At 50.9% G+C, this 17,402-nt stretch overlaps 8 protein-coding genes across 8 annotated transcripts; 3 read left to right on the forward strand and 5 right to left on the reverse strand.

Annotated features, from left to right (window-relative positions):
• Window positions 1-438: 438 nt before the first annotated feature.
• N7515_009986 (uncharacterized protein) lies at window positions 439-1,576 on the forward strand (the record flags this gene model as incomplete). The annotated part of the gene is made up of 4 exons (XM_056670729.1): window positions 439-675; window positions 737-870; window positions 939-1,416; window positions 1,475-1,576. The coding sequence occupies 4 exons, from the start codon at window positions 439-441 to the stop codon at window positions 1,574-1,576; spliced, it is 951 nt and encodes a 316-aa protein (XP_056517102.1).
• Window positions 1,577-2,806: 1,230 nt separating this feature from the next.
• Window positions 2,807-3,167, reverse strand: N7515_009987 (uncharacterized protein; the record flags this gene model as incomplete). Its single annotated transcript, XM_056670730.1, has 2 exons — window positions 2,807-3,030; window positions 3,128-3,167. The coding sequence occupies 2 exons, from the start codon at window positions 3,165-3,167 to the stop codon at window positions 2,807-2,809; spliced, it is 264 nt and encodes an 87-aa protein (XP_056517103.1).
• Window positions 3,168-3,419: 252 nt separating this feature from the next.
• Window positions 3,420-5,081, reverse strand: N7515_009988 (uncharacterized protein; the record flags this gene model as incomplete). Its single annotated transcript, XM_056670731.1, has 1 exon — window positions 3,420-5,081. The coding sequence occupies one exon, from the start codon at window positions 5,079-5,081 to the stop codon at window positions 3,420-3,422; it is 1,662 nt and encodes a 553-aa protein (XP_056517104.1).
• Window positions 5,082-5,610: 529 nt separating this feature from the next.
• On the reverse strand, window positions 5,611-7,595 carry N7515_009989 (Peptidase S10 serine carboxypeptidase; the record flags this gene model as incomplete). Its single annotated transcript, XM_056670732.1, has 6 exons — window positions 5,611-6,046; window positions 6,104-6,671; window positions 6,722-7,028; window positions 7,081-7,221; window positions 7,278-7,314; window positions 7,384-7,595. 6 exons carry the CDS (start codon window positions 7,593-7,595, stop codon window positions 5,611-5,613), a joined length of 1,701 nt encoding a protein of 566 aa, XP_056517105.1.
• A 557-nt stretch (window positions 7,596-8,152) lies between these two features.
• On the reverse strand, window positions 8,153-10,901 carry N7515_009990 (protein arginine N-methyltransferase; the record flags this gene model as incomplete). Its single annotated transcript, XM_056670733.1, has 4 exons — window positions 8,153-8,422; window positions 8,496-10,021; window positions 10,098-10,725; window positions 10,785-10,901. 4 exons carry the CDS (start codon window positions 10,899-10,901, stop codon window positions 8,153-8,155), a joined length of 2,541 nt encoding a protein of 846 aa, XP_056517106.1.
• A 357-nt stretch (window positions 10,902-11,258) lies between these two features.
• N7515_009991 (DEAH-box ATP-dependent RNA helicase PRP43) lies at window positions 11,259-13,648 on the forward strand (the record flags this gene model as incomplete). The annotated part of the gene is made up of 3 exons (XM_056670734.1): window positions 11,259-11,539; window positions 11,598-13,464; window positions 13,526-13,648. 3 exons carry the CDS (start codon window positions 11,259-11,261, stop codon window positions 13,646-13,648), a joined length of 2,271 nt encoding a protein of 756 aa, XP_056517107.1.
• Window positions 13,649-14,184: 536 nt separating this feature from the next.
• On the reverse strand, window positions 14,185-16,320 carry N7515_009992 (uncharacterized protein; the record flags this gene model as incomplete). The annotated part of the gene is made up of 1 exon (XM_056670735.1): window positions 14,185-16,320. The coding sequence occupies one exon, from the start codon at window positions 16,318-16,320 to the stop codon at window positions 14,185-14,187; it is 2,136 nt and encodes a 711-aa protein (XP_056517108.1).
• Window positions 16,321-16,607: 287 nt separating this feature from the next.
• N7515_009993 (nucleobindin SSP120) lies at window positions 16,608-17,281 on the forward strand (the record flags this gene model as incomplete). The annotated part of the gene is made up of 2 exons (XM_056670736.1): window positions 16,608-16,731; window positions 16,797-17,281. 2 exons carry the CDS (start codon window positions 16,608-16,610, stop codon window positions 17,279-17,281), a joined length of 609 nt encoding a protein of 202 aa, XP_056517109.1.
• Between the last annotated feature and the right edge of the window lie 121 nt (window positions 17,282-17,402).

Consider the following 17,402-nt stretch of genomic DNA (forward strand, 5'->3'; position numbering starts at 1 on the left):
CGAACTCCGCTCTGTTTGCTATTGGCCCGACACATCCCTGTTAGCTGAAAATTATAATCATTAGGCGTTTTTGGGGGTCGTTTGAGGCTTTTTTGGCTGACTGTTTGGGTGCTAGCCCTGGTCTGGGTTATTTTAGCACGTTGAATTTGTTGCAGGCATTTCGTGGATCCGCGAACTGGGAGTGTTTAAAGACACGACCGAGACTCCCCGAGATGTCCACCCCTGATACAATACATCTAGACCCTTTGACTTGAATTGACGTCTTAATAAATCTCTCTTCCCTTTCGCTTTATTCACATCTATCTCTCTCTTCGTGTCACTTCCCCACAACTCGGACTCGTGCCCCTGTCGCAGCTTCCTTAGCACGTCGTGTAACTGCCCCGAATGGCCGTTGGGAGAAATCAATCACGCAAGAGTAAACTCAAGTGTCACTTTATCATGTCTGCTTATAATGTGTCGGCTCTTGCTACCCCTTATGCGACATCTGGCCCGCCTCTCGATCCTCGATGTGCTACTCCCCGACCCTCCGCAGTGCGCAACAACACAGCCCAAACGGGAGTGTATATAAGCCCTCACACGAACATGCCCACACCTAGGCAGACAAGCGTGCCTCGGGTCAGCAAGGCTATGAAGGGTAAACGGGTTCACGCATGCCAGCGCCCTGGATGTTCGAAGGTGAATACTGACAGTGATTGCTACTGAAACATGTAACATGTTGCTCACCAATATTGCGCAGGTTTTTACCAGAGCTGAACATCGCAGACGGCACGAGCTCAGCCATGACCCGAAAAAGAAGTACCCTTGCACTTACGAAGGATGCCACAAGGCGTTCCATCGCCCCGATTACTTGACCCAGCATCTGGGCCGACAGTACGTCTCTCCGGTGATTGGGGGAAATCGGAAGAAAGACTGAATTTTTGAGCTAATCTTGAATAAAGTGCATCCTTAGTATCAAAAGAGAATAAATCCGACGAGCACAGCGATACGTCATCCCATCGACTACGCCTGCAGCAACAACAACAGCAACCGCAATCGCCACCCCTCAATCCACCTCCTATTCCGCTTCAGTCGAATACCACCGATGTCTACCCCAGAGCATGGGAAAGCATGGATTCCTCGATATCATATCCTGAGTCGTTCAGGGACCAGAGCCAGTGTTCTACATCCGTTAGCGACTACCCATCGCCTTATTCCTATACAAACGAGATATGCAGCTCGCCTGTCGCGAGTGACTCATTCGCAAACCCTCAATATCCCACGTCCGGAATGCCAGTAGAGACGGTAACTGCTGTGGATGAATACCTTCGCAGTATCCTGAAACCCGAGGCATTTTCTTCAAACCAGCAGCAGATAGACCCGGCAATTTGGGGCTCAGATATTGAGCTGGATCCGGCGTTGACGAATATCGAGATTTCAGTAAGTTTATTCCAAGACTTTGATCCCGGTGATGGGCTATATCTAATGGTCCCTTCAGAATCAGCTGCCACTGCCACTGTATTCATGGGCCCCCACACAGCTGTTACAATACGGAGATCCCTCAGCGAATGTCGACTACAAGCCACACGGTACTATCTGAAAGCCTGCAAGATAAGGACTTGATGCGCTTGCCTTGACTCGTGACCTGTCTCAATGGTTCGAGCTTTTTCCAATTTCTCGCTGGCTTTGTCGCATATTCCCGACTCATCGAAGAGGGGCGTTATTATTATACCTAGGGTTTCTTTGAGGGTAACTATTTGTATGCCTTGTTCTATGTACATTCAGCATCATATCACAGCAGCGCACTGTGGTGGCTGATGCTATCCTCATACGGCGCTTGACTCGGAGAGAATGCGCAGAGATACGCACGATGTGGACATGGATCGTGCCTCATGTTCTTGATTTGGTGATTTGTTGTTTTCTATTTTTCCTTATTATCCTACGATACCCACGAATGTCGACTGAACTCTTCTCAATCACTCTACACGACTCGCAAGTAAATTTCTTAGAAAATTATAGTGTGTAGATAGCGTTTGACAAGGTTCTGCTCCATCTCCCAAGACCAGCGAAGGCATACCTGCACATAACCTGCATATCAACCTAGGCTTCTTACCGGTTGGACCTGCCGACTGCCACATTTCAGTTCAAGATGGGAACTTTTCGGTTACAGCAACGGTGCGATCACATGAGAATCTTAATATCTTGTATAGGCATCGGCTTGGACAGCCTATGCACGTGGCTTTAGTAGTTGCCTTGGTGCCTCAACAAGGCAGCCGGGAAGACTGCGATAGTACGCCACCTGCCTAGGGTAACACTACATGTGCACTACCTATCGCAACCCTCATTGAGGATAATTTGGCCGTCAACTTTGGCTATCTACCTTTTAAAGTTCATGCCACCGGTTGAAGGTTACCCGGCCCGGCCCGGGCCTTTTTACCAAAACCTTAGTGGAGCAAGTTTCACATGCACAAAGTATATTTTGGTACTAGTATTGTGTAGTCTATATAGCTGGACCCGCCGCAACTCGGTTGAGATATAGTAAGAGAGTTTGTGGGCGATGGACTGAAAGGAGGATGAGGATGGAAAGGGTAAAACCGAAAGAGACAGTGAGACACCCTTGAATAGATAAGCGTGCTGCGTCGAAGCATAACTTAGGGCACTGTCAGAAGTTACCTAGAAGATGTAGCCAAACGACCATTGAATGGATGAGGAATATTCTCAATGATCGGAGTGTCTGGATGCTGGAATTTGGTCCACGAAGTTTTGCCAGAACATTGTCCCTCTCCCGGCTGAAGGACCCAAAAACCTTCTTCGTCACATTGAAGGCGTTTCACGGCGTGTTCTTCTTTGAAGAAAGAGCGCTACTAGCTAGATATGCATTTGCGGAGATTCCTGGCATTCGAAAGACGTTCTGGTATTCAACCTCGTGGTCAACCTCAGCGAGCATATCATCGGCCATGATCTTCGGGTTCCGGTGGCATCTTTTCAGCCTCTGAAGGCTTTTTCGGCCTTCCGGATCGGGGCTTTGAGGCTCCCTCGCATCGCTCGGACTCTCTTTTTATAGTATATTAGATTGTTGAGATGGGAATGTCCGGATAGCGCGGATGAATCCGCTTATATCCCCATCCAATGGCGTGAAGTTCGCATATACGCTCACGGATAGCAGGCGTGAGCTCTTTCGAGCGGGCCATAGAGAAGGTAGGAAGTACACAGTAGTGTGAGTATTCGTTAATTTATGTTGTGTAATCACAATATAGGTATGGCCGCGGCTGAGTGAACTGAGGTAAGCACCTCGCTGGCGCGTAGCTGACCGAGGGGTGCAATTTGAATAGCATCAAGCTGCATGCTAGCTGCAGATTTGGTTGCTAGGGCCGACGGTCTGCCGGGCACGGCTTCCGTGGCCAAATAGACATAGCGCTGAACGCCCGACAGGGGAACATTACCTATGTTTGAAGGTCTCTGGCATCAAGGATATTGTACATATCTTCGACCTCAATGTAACTTCCCTTCTCCCATGTCTTGTTATCCAAGCCAATTGCATCCATGCCAATTGCATCCATGCCAAAGATTGTGAATCCCAGATCACTCGGCTCATCCGGAATCGCGTCCGAACCCCTCTCCGCCGATGTCAACGCGAAGGGCTTGTCGTTGATTACAACTCTCTCTGCAGTCGAGCACGGCGAATACATCCGTCTCGCAGTAAACAGGCCGTCCAAGTAGTACATACTGGCTTTAAGCTCCTCCAACCTGGCTGTGCCAAGCAAATTTATGTCGTTGAGGTAGTGCGGGTTGGATGAATCTTTAGCCTCGGCATAGATACGCGATCTGACGACTTTGGAAAGTCGAGTGGCTTTGGAATCATTCGGGCCATCGGATGACCCAGTCAGAATTTCATCCCACGCATTTTCGTAATCGGCGACAATACATGCTCGTAGACAAGACTGGAGAATATCAGGCCTTTTCTGAGCGAGACGCACGTATGTCACTGGAGAAGCGACACTGGGCCACCAGATTCTGTGAGGTACCAGCCATTTCGGGGTACTTGGTGTGATACAAGTAATATCGTCGCTGATGATGCGTCGAACATTGATTGCGCGCCTTATGTCTACCTCATACCTTTTATCGGGGACCTCCGGCACCTGTGTGCTCCACCATCGCGCCCAAAGGGGGTGGTTGTATATCCCCAAAATGATGGCGTGGAATTCCTGATCAATCATCCGTGGGCGTCGTAGGCGTACATATCGATCCACGTCACCTCTATATGCAGCCGATAGAATCAGGTTGTCTTTATTGACTGGTGGAAGGTCTGACGGCAGAGGCGAATACAGAAGTGGCCAAAAGCTGGCCAGAGGCTCGGCACCACAACTATGATCGTCGATCCCCATATCCTCAGTGATGTTGAAGTGGTTATACGTATTGTATTCTCTGTCAGCCCACTCGATGTGATCAACAAGACGAACGAAGCCCCTGGTATCGCTGCTGCTGCTGTAGGTTTCCACTCCTGCATGAAGCATCCGTGCAGTGAGATCGGAAAAAACCGCCGTATCTCCATTGAGATGTGCCGGACGAGGATTTTGAAGATTGACGGATCGATCATAATCATTCATGATTTCAAATTTCACATGATTCGACATTATTTGCTCGTATATTGCCTCGCTGCCTTTGTTCTTTCTTGCTAGGCTAGCGTCGCGAGCCTCGGCAGCAACATGAACCTCAGGAAGAACCTGAAGCTCCAAGTAAAGATCAAAATACCCCGCCACGGCACAGGAGCGAGCAGCGTGATAAATCATGTTGGGATAACGCTTCACCAAGTTGCGAAGGGTCTCCTGGGATGGAGGTTCCGGATACCAGATGCAATAGGGTATCTCAGCGGAGTCATTCATTTCCGGAATCACTCCGCTCATAATTGCACGCGCGTTGAGTGCACGGGTGAACTCCGGCAAGACGCCGCGTAACTCTTGGGCGAAACCATCGTGGTGTCGAATGCCACGGATAACAGCGAAGCGTTGGACATTCAGTCCGAGAGAACCGGTAATCTTTTGGCCGCGGATTGCGGCATTGCAGTCATCCCTATTGTACAGGGTGGCTCTGAGTCTTGTTTCCATCGGGCGATCTTCCAGGGGTACCGGGGGGCTTTGTTTCTGCGCCTTCTCTCAGTTCTGCGGGTCATGATAAGAGACCGGTGAGTTCAAAGTACTTTTCTGCTGGGTGGAAGTGGAATCTGGGGGAGGATTAGTGGAGAATGTCCAGTACTTAAACGAACTGTGCGCAAGAAGGCTGGGGATACGGCGAGGCGAGGCGCATTCCCCCGCTACCTTAAGCGCCGCAATCAGCCAGCCAATGGAAGCTGCTGCTAGGTTCTAAGCCTCCTGTTGAGCTCAGGCTCCTTCTAGGTACTGCTTCTGAGAAGATTGACTTCAGACGATTCGATTGAAGCCTCCGGGTTTATACTCAGATCACAAAATTGCATTATGATAGGAAATTTTGCATATAGGAACTTGACATAGGTTTCCTTCGGACGGCCACACATAAGCTGTCTGGAGATGTTTATGGATACAGACACAATCACGCGATAACTGTGTAGTACACTATATACAGAGATCAGAGGTCAAGCTAGAACCACTAGATACGATCTTAAGGCTTTCTCAATCCAGCACGTCTGCGCAAACTTGTGGATGCAGAAGGATTAGGCCCATTGAGTGTTGTGTTGTAAGTCGCGTCGCCGTCAAGCACCTCGAAGACTATCGTAGCATTGCCCTCTCGGTAGTCACTTGTGGGAGCTCCCACAGTCCGATAGCCACCATGTGGTCTGAGATGCTTCTTGCCAGTCGCAATATCTTTTCTCGAGAGAATTCTCTCGAACATCTCCAGCGAAGCCAATGGTTGATAGAAAGGCACCTCATGGCCGGACTCGTAAATCCGCGTGAAGCTAAACAGGTCGCTCTGACGGACTTGTCCATGAACGACGCCGTCTGAAGTAGTGATGTTTACGAAGCCTGCATCTTTGTATCCTCGGGCATTGATCTCCTCGGCCACAACCTGTCCACCAAGCCAGTTGCAGTTGTAATCCCTGGAACTTGAGTCAGCGCTTACTGACATGTTGTTTCGCGGGCATATAGGCACTTACGCATCTCCGAAATACAGGGCAACCTGGACTCCGGCAGCCAGCAGCTTTCTCACGTCCTCGATGGTATTGGATTCGCGGTCATCGTCGCCAGTGCTTGAAAAGCTGGTGCCTACAGTACCGGAGGATTCCGAGAAATTCTGGTATGCCCCTATCGCGGCCTGGACCTTTGGGCTGTTGAGATAGTCGACGTAGAAGGAGTATGGGAAGGGGTCGGGCGTCAGCTCGCGCACATCGTACTCATCCCGCCCAGAGTAGATGTCAAAGAGTGATTCCACTTTGGATGCGCAGAAGTTGTCGGCGGCTGCACAGATGTCGTTTCGGCCTGTAGCATAACATTGTCGAGTTTGGTCAACACAGTTGCCTTCTCCGTAGAGATTGTTGTACCACTCTGCCTGCACCGATTCGTTATACGGATTATAATCGTATGTATTACCCGGGAACACGGAGAAGTTGTAGTATGCCTGGTACTGGATCAGCGGATCGAACCAGCCATTTCCAATAAGCACATTCTCAAGATCGATGTGCTTCGCGCCGTGAATCTTTTTGGCGTTCTGCTCAATGAAATACTCTGCTCCATGGTCAGTATCAGTCTTGGTCGTTCTCACTTGGAATCGTTACCGTTGAACACGGGGCCATAGTGCCCTCCATAACTCTCTGTAGCGAAGTTGAAGCCGTTTCGGGAGTACTGGGGGAAAGCCCCCATGAACCCTTGCAATGTCTTCCACATGTTGGGAGCTGCGCTTGCGGTTGTATTGGGCACTAGTGCAATATCTGGCTTTGAGTACGTGCCGCACGTGCCGTATTGCTGAGCATAGTCGGGACAGTTCTCATCGGGCAATTGGATAATGTTGCCACCATCATCCTCATAGGCAGGAATGGGCACTGAATATGATAGTCCAACCGTAGCAGGCTGGTCGACGAAGAGCTGGTGATGGTTAAATTATGTTCTCCTAGTTCAAGGGTATGTATCAACATACCATGTTGCTAACGTTACTCCAAGAGTACGGGTTGTTGAACACGTTGCCATCATGATCAACACCACAAGGGCCGAGTTCTTGGAATAACCCGATCATTGAGGATGAACCTGGTCCTCCATTGATCCAGACCGTAAGAGGCGCCTAATTCAGTGTTAGCTGGCATGGGACTCCTTGAAGGAGTGCCCGCCGAAACATACCTCTTTAGGGTTTCCATTTCTCGCCTCAAAGAACCACCTGCGTGCATTAGCTTCAGATCCTTGAAACAGAAATGTGTGCTACACCTATGCATCCGGAGTGTCTCACCAGAAGATATGTTGGTCTTCGCCAACATCAGCATATCCAGAGTAACTCTTGACATTGGGGTCAAGTTCACAAATTCCTGGAGGCACCTCCTTATATCGCACATTAACACCTGCATGTCCCTTCTTTGTGATCAGGTCAGTTGGCGCAGGCACGAATTGAGCGGTGACACATTGTGCCACCAGTGCAAGTGATATCTTCGTCCAGCTTATCATTTTGAACCGCAGTTGAACTTTTCAGCTCGCTCCAGGTCTTGGAGACTGCTCATTAATAACCCCCAACTAATCCCCGACCCCGCAGGGTTGGAGATACCCAGGAGACATTGCTAGGATCGATCGGGAAGGCAGTGGCCATAAACTACTAAGATCGACATTCCATTGCCCTAGTCTGTTTTGATCCGACGGGCTTCCGAGTGAAGCTCCGAGCAGCGGAGATGACCGAATGCTTATCATTTAACCTTATTTAGGCCGAGGCCCCGAGAGCCTTGGGCTGTAGCCTGTAGAAGAAATGATATCAGATACTCTTGTCAGTGCCTGCATACTGTCATATTTTTTAATCATAACATAGGTATTCAGAACGGATGGCTTCCCCCTGGAACTCTCAGCCCCCTTGGTATAAAAAATGAACCTAGTAGGCATACTGAAAGGTTTTGGCCTTCGTATACTATTCTTTTCTTCCCAGCATTCAGACCACAGCACCCGCAACAGGTCGGGTGCCTAACTATACTATATATCCTCTGTCGGGTGATCTTAGCTCAGCTGCACAGACGGCCTCACATTAAGCATCCATCCTTGATGCTGGAGTGCAAATCACTCATGCCCACGCGCACGCGCCGACAACCAGCACGCGAGTTCGGTCTGGCGGCGGCTTCCACGCTGGGCAATCCAGCTTGTGCGTAACTCACGGGAACCGTTCGGGCAGACGCAGTTGGACGTTCAAGGGCATAGACCTCAACCATCCACTCATACCAGACCTTGCGATCATCGGTTTGACGGTACATCGTGACGACAATCTCACCATTGTCAGGAACACTGAGTGGGGTCTAACACAACAAGATGAACCGTCAGTAATTTGGAGGTGAACGTAGATAGGAGGTTTTGATTTCGAGTACTGACCTTCAATGGGAAGTAGATGGGGAACCAGCTGATCATGTCTGCGCTCTTGGCTTCCATGGTCACAGGGTTGGTAGACAACTCAATGTCACCGTAGAGTACTGTTTCGAAGTAGCCTGCCAAGCCGTGACACACACCTCGGCATTGGGAAGGGAAGGAGAGACGGGTTTGGCGCACATTGTGGGCATTGGAGATAGTTGACTGCATGCGGGATTGAGGAGGAAGGTGTCGGTTCGGATGCGAGAAAGACCAGGCAGTCTGCACAAGCGGGGTTGGGAATTCAGTGGTTGCGAATGATCCCGATGGAGTGGAGGCCCTGTTTGCTGGGTTGGAGCTTTCATTGCTAGCAGGCGTATCGACGGTGGAGAGGAAGTCAATAGCGTGTAGCATGACGACATATGGGGTCTCCGGGGCCGCCGGGTTAGACACTGTCTGGTTCACAACATCTGCGTGCAGTTTGGGAGCGGATACTGGAGTGAAATGCGCGGAATACGAGGCTGGAATGGAAATGCCGTGGTCGGGGTGGATCACATCGTTCACACCATCCAGACACTCTGGAGAAAGTTCGTTGTCCGCAAAAGAGCCCAGCAGCTCCGAGACAAGGATATCAACATGAGTGTAACACACAGCCGGTTCGGCAACTTCAGGTTCATGACCTGGGTCGTTCTCGCTCTTCTTCGAGGTATGAAGTAACGAACTCTCGATGCCCAGGGATTCGCCCACAGGCTCCTTAGTAGCCTGCGCCCGCTGCTGTCGAACCAGAGGCCCTTTCCAGCTTCGCATATCTGACTGTACCAAGGTGACCTTTCCGCCCCAGATTGTATCGTTGTGTCGCTGTAGCAACACAAAAGCGTTTTGGTTCTTCTCAACAGCCCACATGTCAATTTCCACACCAGCTTCTGCGCTAGCTTTCAGTGCGCGAGTGACCAGAGGGCCACGGCCAGCCCCCACAACCGCGACGATCACTTTTCCATCTGGGTGGGACGTGGGCTTTTTCTGGTCCGCCCAATCTCTCAGGGCTTTGTAGATTGCTTTTTCATACCACTCGTATTTGATGGGGTCTTTTTCGAATACTTCGTATGTGATACTCTCAAGGTTGACTGTCAGCGGCTGTAGAGGAGCCTGCAAATAATCCTGGTATCCCACACCAAACCTCTCGATGGCCGTCCGTGAAGGTTGTCGCTGTTGCAAATTGCGGATATACGAAAGATGGGGTGTAGGGTCGTGGTGCTTCTTTCCAGCCTGTGACAGGCTGGGATAGTCAGCCGCAGATAGTGAAGCCTGGTTGGTATCAGGATCTCCGGTATTTTCAAGTCCAGGTATAGGACCAACGCCACAAAGAAGAATCCACGGCGCGGTTCGCAGACGCATCATCTTCGCGATAAATCCTTGGTGCGACTTGGACAATACCGGGTATCCCTTTTGATTCTTCAGGAATGCAGACCCCTCGATCGTGAGTAGATGCACCGGTTCTGAGTGCCATCGAGATTGCACAAAGAGCGATGGCAATTGCTTTGGCAAAGTGAGAGCTATAACGCATGTTAGCTCGCAGTTCAGAATCAACGCAGGAAGAGCGACTACGCTATTGAAAGGGCTAGTTCATACCGACAAACAGCCTTGTGTGATATTTGCAAGTTTTTCTGATGGAATCCCAAGCTTCCCAGGTGCCAAACGGATCAATGCTGGCGGAAGCTCCCTCATTCGAATGTGTGTATTCTGCTCGGGCAAGCGGTGCCAGGTCACCAATTGTATCGACCTCGGCTGCTGGGTTGTCTACCATTTGCAGCCAAATGTGAAATTGAATATATGGGCCGAGATTGAGAGCATCTTGAACCGCGCGGGCATAATAGATCACGCCCTCGGAATGCAAAGAACCATGATGCAGCTTCGGGCCAGGGATCAAGAGATATCCAATTCCGCAAAACGCAGCGTATGCAACCTCCAACATCAGAACTTGGCGAGACAAGTCCGCAATTAATGGATCGGGCGAACACAGATCAATCCATGTGCTAGTCACTCCCACCAACTGACTGGTTGCATCATTCGGAGTCAGGTATGAGTCTGCCGTGGAAAGTGACGGGACCACAAGAGGCCGAGTGTTGGAAGTAGTGGCCATGGTCCCGATATGATCATCATGGGTCGGGGACTGCAAGTCGGCCAAATAACTGGACAACAGGCGGAGGACACGGGAATGGAAATGCGACGTCGTGATTGGGACAGTCATCATGTCGTACTATCAAACCGAGTTAGTTTTCATAAAGCTGATATTATCTGATGCGAGAAGGAACCGACATTGCTCTCGTGCACATTTTGAATGACTCGAGGGGTCACAGTAATCAGCCGATTATGCTCATGGTGGCCAACGCAGAACGCTGGCCCTGGATCCTCTGAAGGACTGTAGCTCTCCATATTGACAAGAAAGTCCGGCGCAATGGTGGGGGTGATGTGAAACTAGGGATGTAGATAGAAGCTGTTGACGACCAACAAAGCAACTGCTAATCTTGCTATCAGGCAGTTCTGTCCGAAGAATTCACACGCCTCGGTTATAACCGCGCAGAAAAAGCCCAGTCAAAAACACCAAGGGCGTCAACAATCCCAAAGATTCTCGATCCCTTTGTGGAGCGCGGCAGAATAGAATGGCGGTCAGCCTGATAGGCAGCTGTGGCGCGCGCCCGACCTTCCTATCTGAGATTTTTTTTCTTCGCTATCTCAGCCTTTGCTTTTCGCCGAATTTACCCTTCGACACTCTCACTATTCACCTCCACCATGACCGATAGCCGATCTGATTCCGAAGGTGGCTCACGGGCGAAGCGCCAGAAGATGGATGCTGGGGACCCAAAGAACAACCCCTACCTCGCTCACATGTATGAGAACGACAATGGCTCCGAGAGCACAGTTCTGTCCAAGTTCAAGCGGCACCAAACCACCGCCGCGATGGCGAGAAAAGCCGAAGATGGTGAAATCAACCCTTTCACTGGCCGACCTTTCTCCAGCAAATACTTCTCAATCCTGAAGACTCGTCGTGATTTGCCAGTCCAACAGCAACGGTGAGTGCTGCCCGACAACCATCCTGGCGCAAAGTTGTGCTGACCTCTTTCATTTCAGTGATGAGTTCTTGCAACTCTACCAGCAATCCCAAATCCTCGTCTTCGTCGGTGAGACTGGTTCCGGCAAGACCACCCAGATCCCCCAATTCGTTCTATACGATGATCTCCCTCAAACTCAGGGCAAAATGGTCGCTTGTACACAGCCCCGTCGTGTGGCTGCCATGTCTGTCGCCCAGCGTGTCGCGGCAGAGATGGACGTCAAGCTTGGAGAAGAAGTTGGTTACAGCATTCGTTTCGAGGATATGACCGGCCCCAAGACTATTATGAAGTACATGACCGATGGTATGCTTCTGCGCGAGGCCATGAACGACCACAACTTGTCGCGTTACAGCACGATCATGCTCGACGAGGCTCACGAAAGAACTATGGCCACCGATATCCTGATGGGTCTTCTGAAGGAAGTTGTGGGACGTCGACCTGATCTGAAGATCATTATCATGTCTGCTACTCTAGACGCCCAGAAATTCCAGCGCTACTTCCTAGATGCGCCCCTTCTTGCAGTGCCTGGTCGTACCCACCCTGTCGAGATCTTCTATACCCCCGAACCCGAACAAGATTATGTCGAGGCTGCGGTACGGACTGTGCTGCAAATCCACGCCACCGAAGGAGAGGGAGACATTCTTCTGTTCTTGACTGGTGAAGAAGAGATTGAAGATGCTGCGCGCAAGATCGCACTCGAGGGAGATGAGATGGTTCGCGAAGCCGACGCCGGTCCTCTTAAGGTCTACCCTTTGTACGGTAGTCTTCCGCCACACATGCAACAGCGCATCTTCGACCCTGCGCCTCCTCCTCGCCGGCCAGGCGGTCGCCCAGGCCGTAAGGTCATCGTGTCCACCAACATTGCCGAAACATCTTTGACCATCGATGGTATCGTGTACGTCGTGGACCCCGGATTCTCCAAGCAAAAGATCTACAACCCCCGCATTCGTGTCGAGTCTCTCCTCGTTTCACCTATTTCCAAGGCCTCCGCTCAGCAGCGTGCTGGTCGTGCTGGTCGTACACGTCCCGGAAAGTGCTTCCGTCTCTACACCGAGGGTGCTTTCAAGAAGGAATTGATCGAGTCAACATACCCTGAGATCCTCCGATCCAACCTGTCATCAACGGTCCTCGAATTGAAGAAGCTTGGTATCGACGATCTTGTCCACTTCGATCTGATGGACCCACCTGCCCCCGAGACTCTGATGCGAGCATTGGAAGAACTGAACTACCTGGCCTGTCTGGACGACGATGGAAATCTCACCCCGCTAGGCCGTCTAGCCTCCGAGTTCCCTCTCGACCCCGCCCTCGCGGTTATGTTGATCAGTTCACCCGAATTCTACTGCTCCAACGAAATCCTCTCCATCACCGCCCTCCTGTCCGTGCCACAGGTCTTCGTCCGCCCTGCCGCCAACCGCAAGCGCGCCGACGAGATGAAGAACCTTTTCGCCCATCCGGACGGAGACCACCTGACAATGCTGAACGTCTACCACGCATACCGCGGCAGCGACGCCCAGGCCAACGCAAAGCAGTGGTGCCACGACCACTTCCTCTCCCTGCGCTCCCTCCAATCCGCCGACAACGTGCGCTCTCAGCTGCTGCGCATCATGGAACGCGAGGACTTAGAGATGATCTCCACCCCCTTCGAAGACAAGAAGTACTACGAGAACATCCGTCGTGCTCTTTGCGCCGGTTTCTTCATGCAAGTCGCCAAGAAGGACACCGGCGGTAAGAGCCAATACCTTACCATCAAGGATAACCAGAATGTCCTCCTGCACCCCTCTACCGTGTTGGCTCACGAGGCCGAGTGGGTCTTATACAACGAATTCGTCCTCACAACCAAGAACTATATCCGTACCGTGACTGCCGTCAAGCCTGAGTGGCTCTTGGTATGTTCCCTTCCCTCTTCCCTACTCTCATTTGTATGCAGGTTCACTAACTCTCATCCAGGATATTGCCCCTACATACTATGATATCAACAGCTTCCCTAAGGGTGATATTCGCTCTGCTCTCACTCGGGCCGCTGATCGTCTCGCCCGCAAGGAGAAGATGCGCGCCGAGAAGCGCAAATAGACTATTTTTTCTTTTCAGCCTAAAACTCACGCATGATACACTTTTCTGTTGCGCTATTCCTTCCGTCATGATGCCTGTATTTGAATATAGAATCCATTGCTTTCTTTCCTCTTACCATACCATTCCTGCTCAACGCTTTATCTGCTGTTTGCCGGATCAGAGTCTATGAATAACCTGATGAAACCAGAGAATCAATCGTAGAGGTGTTCTACAAAATGAAAAAGATGAAATGTAGATATCAATTGTATGCACCGCCAACGCCTTGGGTTGGGTGAAGTACATGCAGAGCTGCTTGCCCGGAGTGTTCCTGTAGGCTCTATTGAAACAAATATAGTCATTTAATGTACAAAAACTCCGTTTCATTCTCGATCGGAGGACACGGTGAAGTCGATATACCGTGGTTTGTTAGAAGAACAGTCATACTTCAGCGCAAGAATGCGGACGCTCGGAGATAGGATCCGTGTTTCCTACTGGTGCATGTCTTGCACGAGCTTTTCGTCGCGTTCTTTTCGTGGTATATGTGGGAGTGAAGATCATTATTTCGATCTTGCAAGACGGATCTGACCCGAGGATCGAGTGAAGCTGTGACTTAGCGAGGGGTCGGGATGTCGCGGGGTGGTGAGAGGTATAATGGTTTCGGCGGGTGGAGGGAGAGGTTCGTCGCTAGTCGGGGCATTGGAAAAGGAGTCTTTGGGGGAGGAGTTGAAAACGTGGTGTTTGCGAAGTTCATAGACGAGTTCACGAAGCTGGGCAACTTCATTCTTGAGCGTGGAAATGTCGTCATCTGAGCTGCTTCCAGTGGATGGTTGACCCTTCCTAGAAGAAGATGCGCGGTGACGCCCAAGAGAAGTAGCAAGAGCATTGTCTGCGTGCTGATCGGCCAATCTGCCATTGCGCCGAGAGAACGTCTTCTCTTCTGGCACCTCGATTTGGCTTAGATATTCGCCGAAGGTGTTGCCAAAGTCGTAACACTTCTGCCATAAGGGACGATCGATGTTCTCCTTGGGCGTTTGCTTCGCGGCTTTGGTCCATCGGTGGGAATCAGCGTGAACGAACGGCGCTGAGTCCGCTTGTCGTGATAAGAATTTGGGGTCGAAGCCGCTGTGGACAGCTGCTTTGACTAACGCATCTGATGCGTCTAGTCGGTCACAAGAGTCGCAGAGACCGACCATTCGTCCTAGTAATCGCTCAACTGAACCGAGATGGTGGTCTGTTGATGATAAGAGGTAGGTGACGGCTCTTTTCAGGACGTTCGCACCTTTCTCCCAGTCCCGTCGGATGCTGTAGAATCGTAGATAGCTGAACAGGGTCTCCCAACTATCGAAGAAACCACCACCTCGCGCAGCCTGGAGCCAAGCATCGGCTCGCTCGGGCTGGTCAAATCTTAATGCAGCACCGATCAAGGCAGCGTAGATGACTGGGTTGCTGCTGTTCAAAGGTGGTACAATTATGTCCAGCCCATTGACCTTTCGGTGTTTATAAACGCCCCGGCTCCCCAGGTTGACGGAGTAGCCTTCACCGCCGAGCATCTTCAAGAATAAATCGAAGTCCTTCAGGTTCTTTGATTTCCTGAAGAAGGTGATGATCGTAATGACGAGCGATGGGTTCAAGAAGAATCGGTTCGGCAGTAACGTCCGCAAAAGCAGCTCGACCAAGTCATTTTGGCGCGTCTGGCCGAATGCCATGATCATCAGCCGGAAAGCTGTCGGTCGGTCTGGATCCCTGGAACTCAAGATATTGTTGGATATCCGCAGAAGCAGTTCCTGCAGAGACATATGCTGACCCATGTATGACTGGATGTCCTCAGTGAGCTCGGCATCGAGGGCCTCACGCTCTCTCTTCATCTCACCGAACTGGCTCGCGGCATAATCACTCGTCACATCGGTGAACGTGGCGTGCCTATTCGTTTTCAATGTGTGCAGTCTGTTGCGAATATGATTCAGCTCCTCCAGAAGTTGAGCGACGTTCACTTGTGGAGTCTCGAAATCCGCTGCGTAGTTCATCGAGATGCCAGAATACCGATGTGCGATGGCCGGTCGTAGTAGAATCCGTACAGCGAACTGCCTCAAAGCGAGTTTCTGTATAGCCTTGAGACGTAGATCGTCCTCCAAGACCCAACTTGGTAACGTCTCCTGCGGAAGGAATATCTCGCTCTCATCCACTTCATCAAGCCCATGCTCCTCCTCCACGTCCTCCGCTTGCTGCGTTTCCATCATCCGAGCTCCGGCGGCATTTGAGCGACCTCGTTGTGTGTGGAAGGCCCTTATTGACCTGTTGACGCTAGCCGGTGATTGAGACCCGAGGGAAAGCCGAGGACCAGAACCGAAGAACCCCCCAGCTTGAATCAACCGATCGAGACCCCGAGTTTCTCTTCGCGATTGTAACGACGCCAGAATCCGTTGCTCTTCATCCACCAACTCGCTCACCTCGGCCTTCACCGCGGCAATTTTTTCATCCCAGTCATGTCGTCGACGATCCTTGACGCTCGCATCGGCGATGGCAGCAGCGGCGAAAATGCTACCGTACAGCGCAGTAACGGAGTTTCCAATTCGAAGTCGTTTCCTGCTGGCATTGGCTGCCCGCGAAGTGACCCCGTTCGAGGTGGTGCTCAGACATCCGACGCACCGGCAGGACGTCTGCTTCGAGACAGCGCGGGACCACAAACCCTGCATTCTCAGGGCATTGCTATTGCGCAGTCTAATGGGGATGGTAATAGATACACCAGTGATCAATTGGACTCCTCTCGGAGCCCCGGCGGCAAGTAGTATGGAAATAGATGGGATAACATGCAATTAGCAAAATAATCTTGCAAGTCCGCGAACGCTCGGGTCGGCGGTGCAAACATTGCAAACGGGCTAGCACTCCCGTAACTACTCCCTGCACATCATTGAATGTCCACGAGCTAGTTTGTCCTTATCTTCTGTCTGTTTTGAATAAATTCCATTGGACACATTCTACAATGGTTAATAAATTGTTCGGAATTGCAGCCGGGCTGCTTGCGTTGAGTGCACTTGCCAATGCCCATGGCTCGCATTCGAGTGACGAGACTCCCTCAAATGATTGGGCCACGAGACACATGATCGGTAAGACACATTGTTCATGCAAGATTGGGGAACCTGACATTCTTTACTCACACTGTCATTACTAGAGGAACACCATATTGAAAACTTTGACCCGACCTCATTCTTCATCCTCCACGATTACGATTCCTCCGGGACATGGACCCCAGAAGAAGTGCGCAAGACGTACGGTCTCAATGATGAATCCAACGCTGGCGTTACCGAGGAAAAGAAACAAGAAGCTGTCCGCAGAGTGTTTGAGCTTTACGATATTGGCAACAAAGGTTTCGTCAACCGGGAGGATTGGTTGGCGGGAATTGCTGCGGGCAAGCGGTTGCCAGATCTTGGCTACGGCCCTGGACACCATGGCGATCTTGAATATGAGTACGAGATTCATCACTTCGAGAAGTACCACGGTGACGACACCACGGAGGCGGACTTGACTCATCCCGAAGATATTGAGCATTTCCGCAAGCATGACGAGCTGGAGGATGCTGAGATTCGACTGGAGAAGATGGAGCGGATCCAGATTATCGCGAACAACATTCCTCAGAAGTTCCGTCGGAATTTCTAGATTGAATTATCAGTTTTGCTCTTTGGTTTATGTGTACATATGCGCTACGATATATCGGTATCCGACCATTACAAGCTACAAGCATTTACAAGCGGCGACGCATCACCTCTCTGATTTTTGT

The sequence above is a fragment of the Penicillium bovifimosum genome (genome assembly GCF_028826915.1).
Source record: "Penicillium bovifimosum strain IBT 22155 chromosome Unknown utg000008l_segment0_segment0, whole genome shotgun sequence".
Lineage (NCBI taxonomy): Eukaryota > Fungi > Ascomycota > Eurotiomycetes > Eurotiales > Aspergillaceae > Penicillium > Penicillium bovifimosum.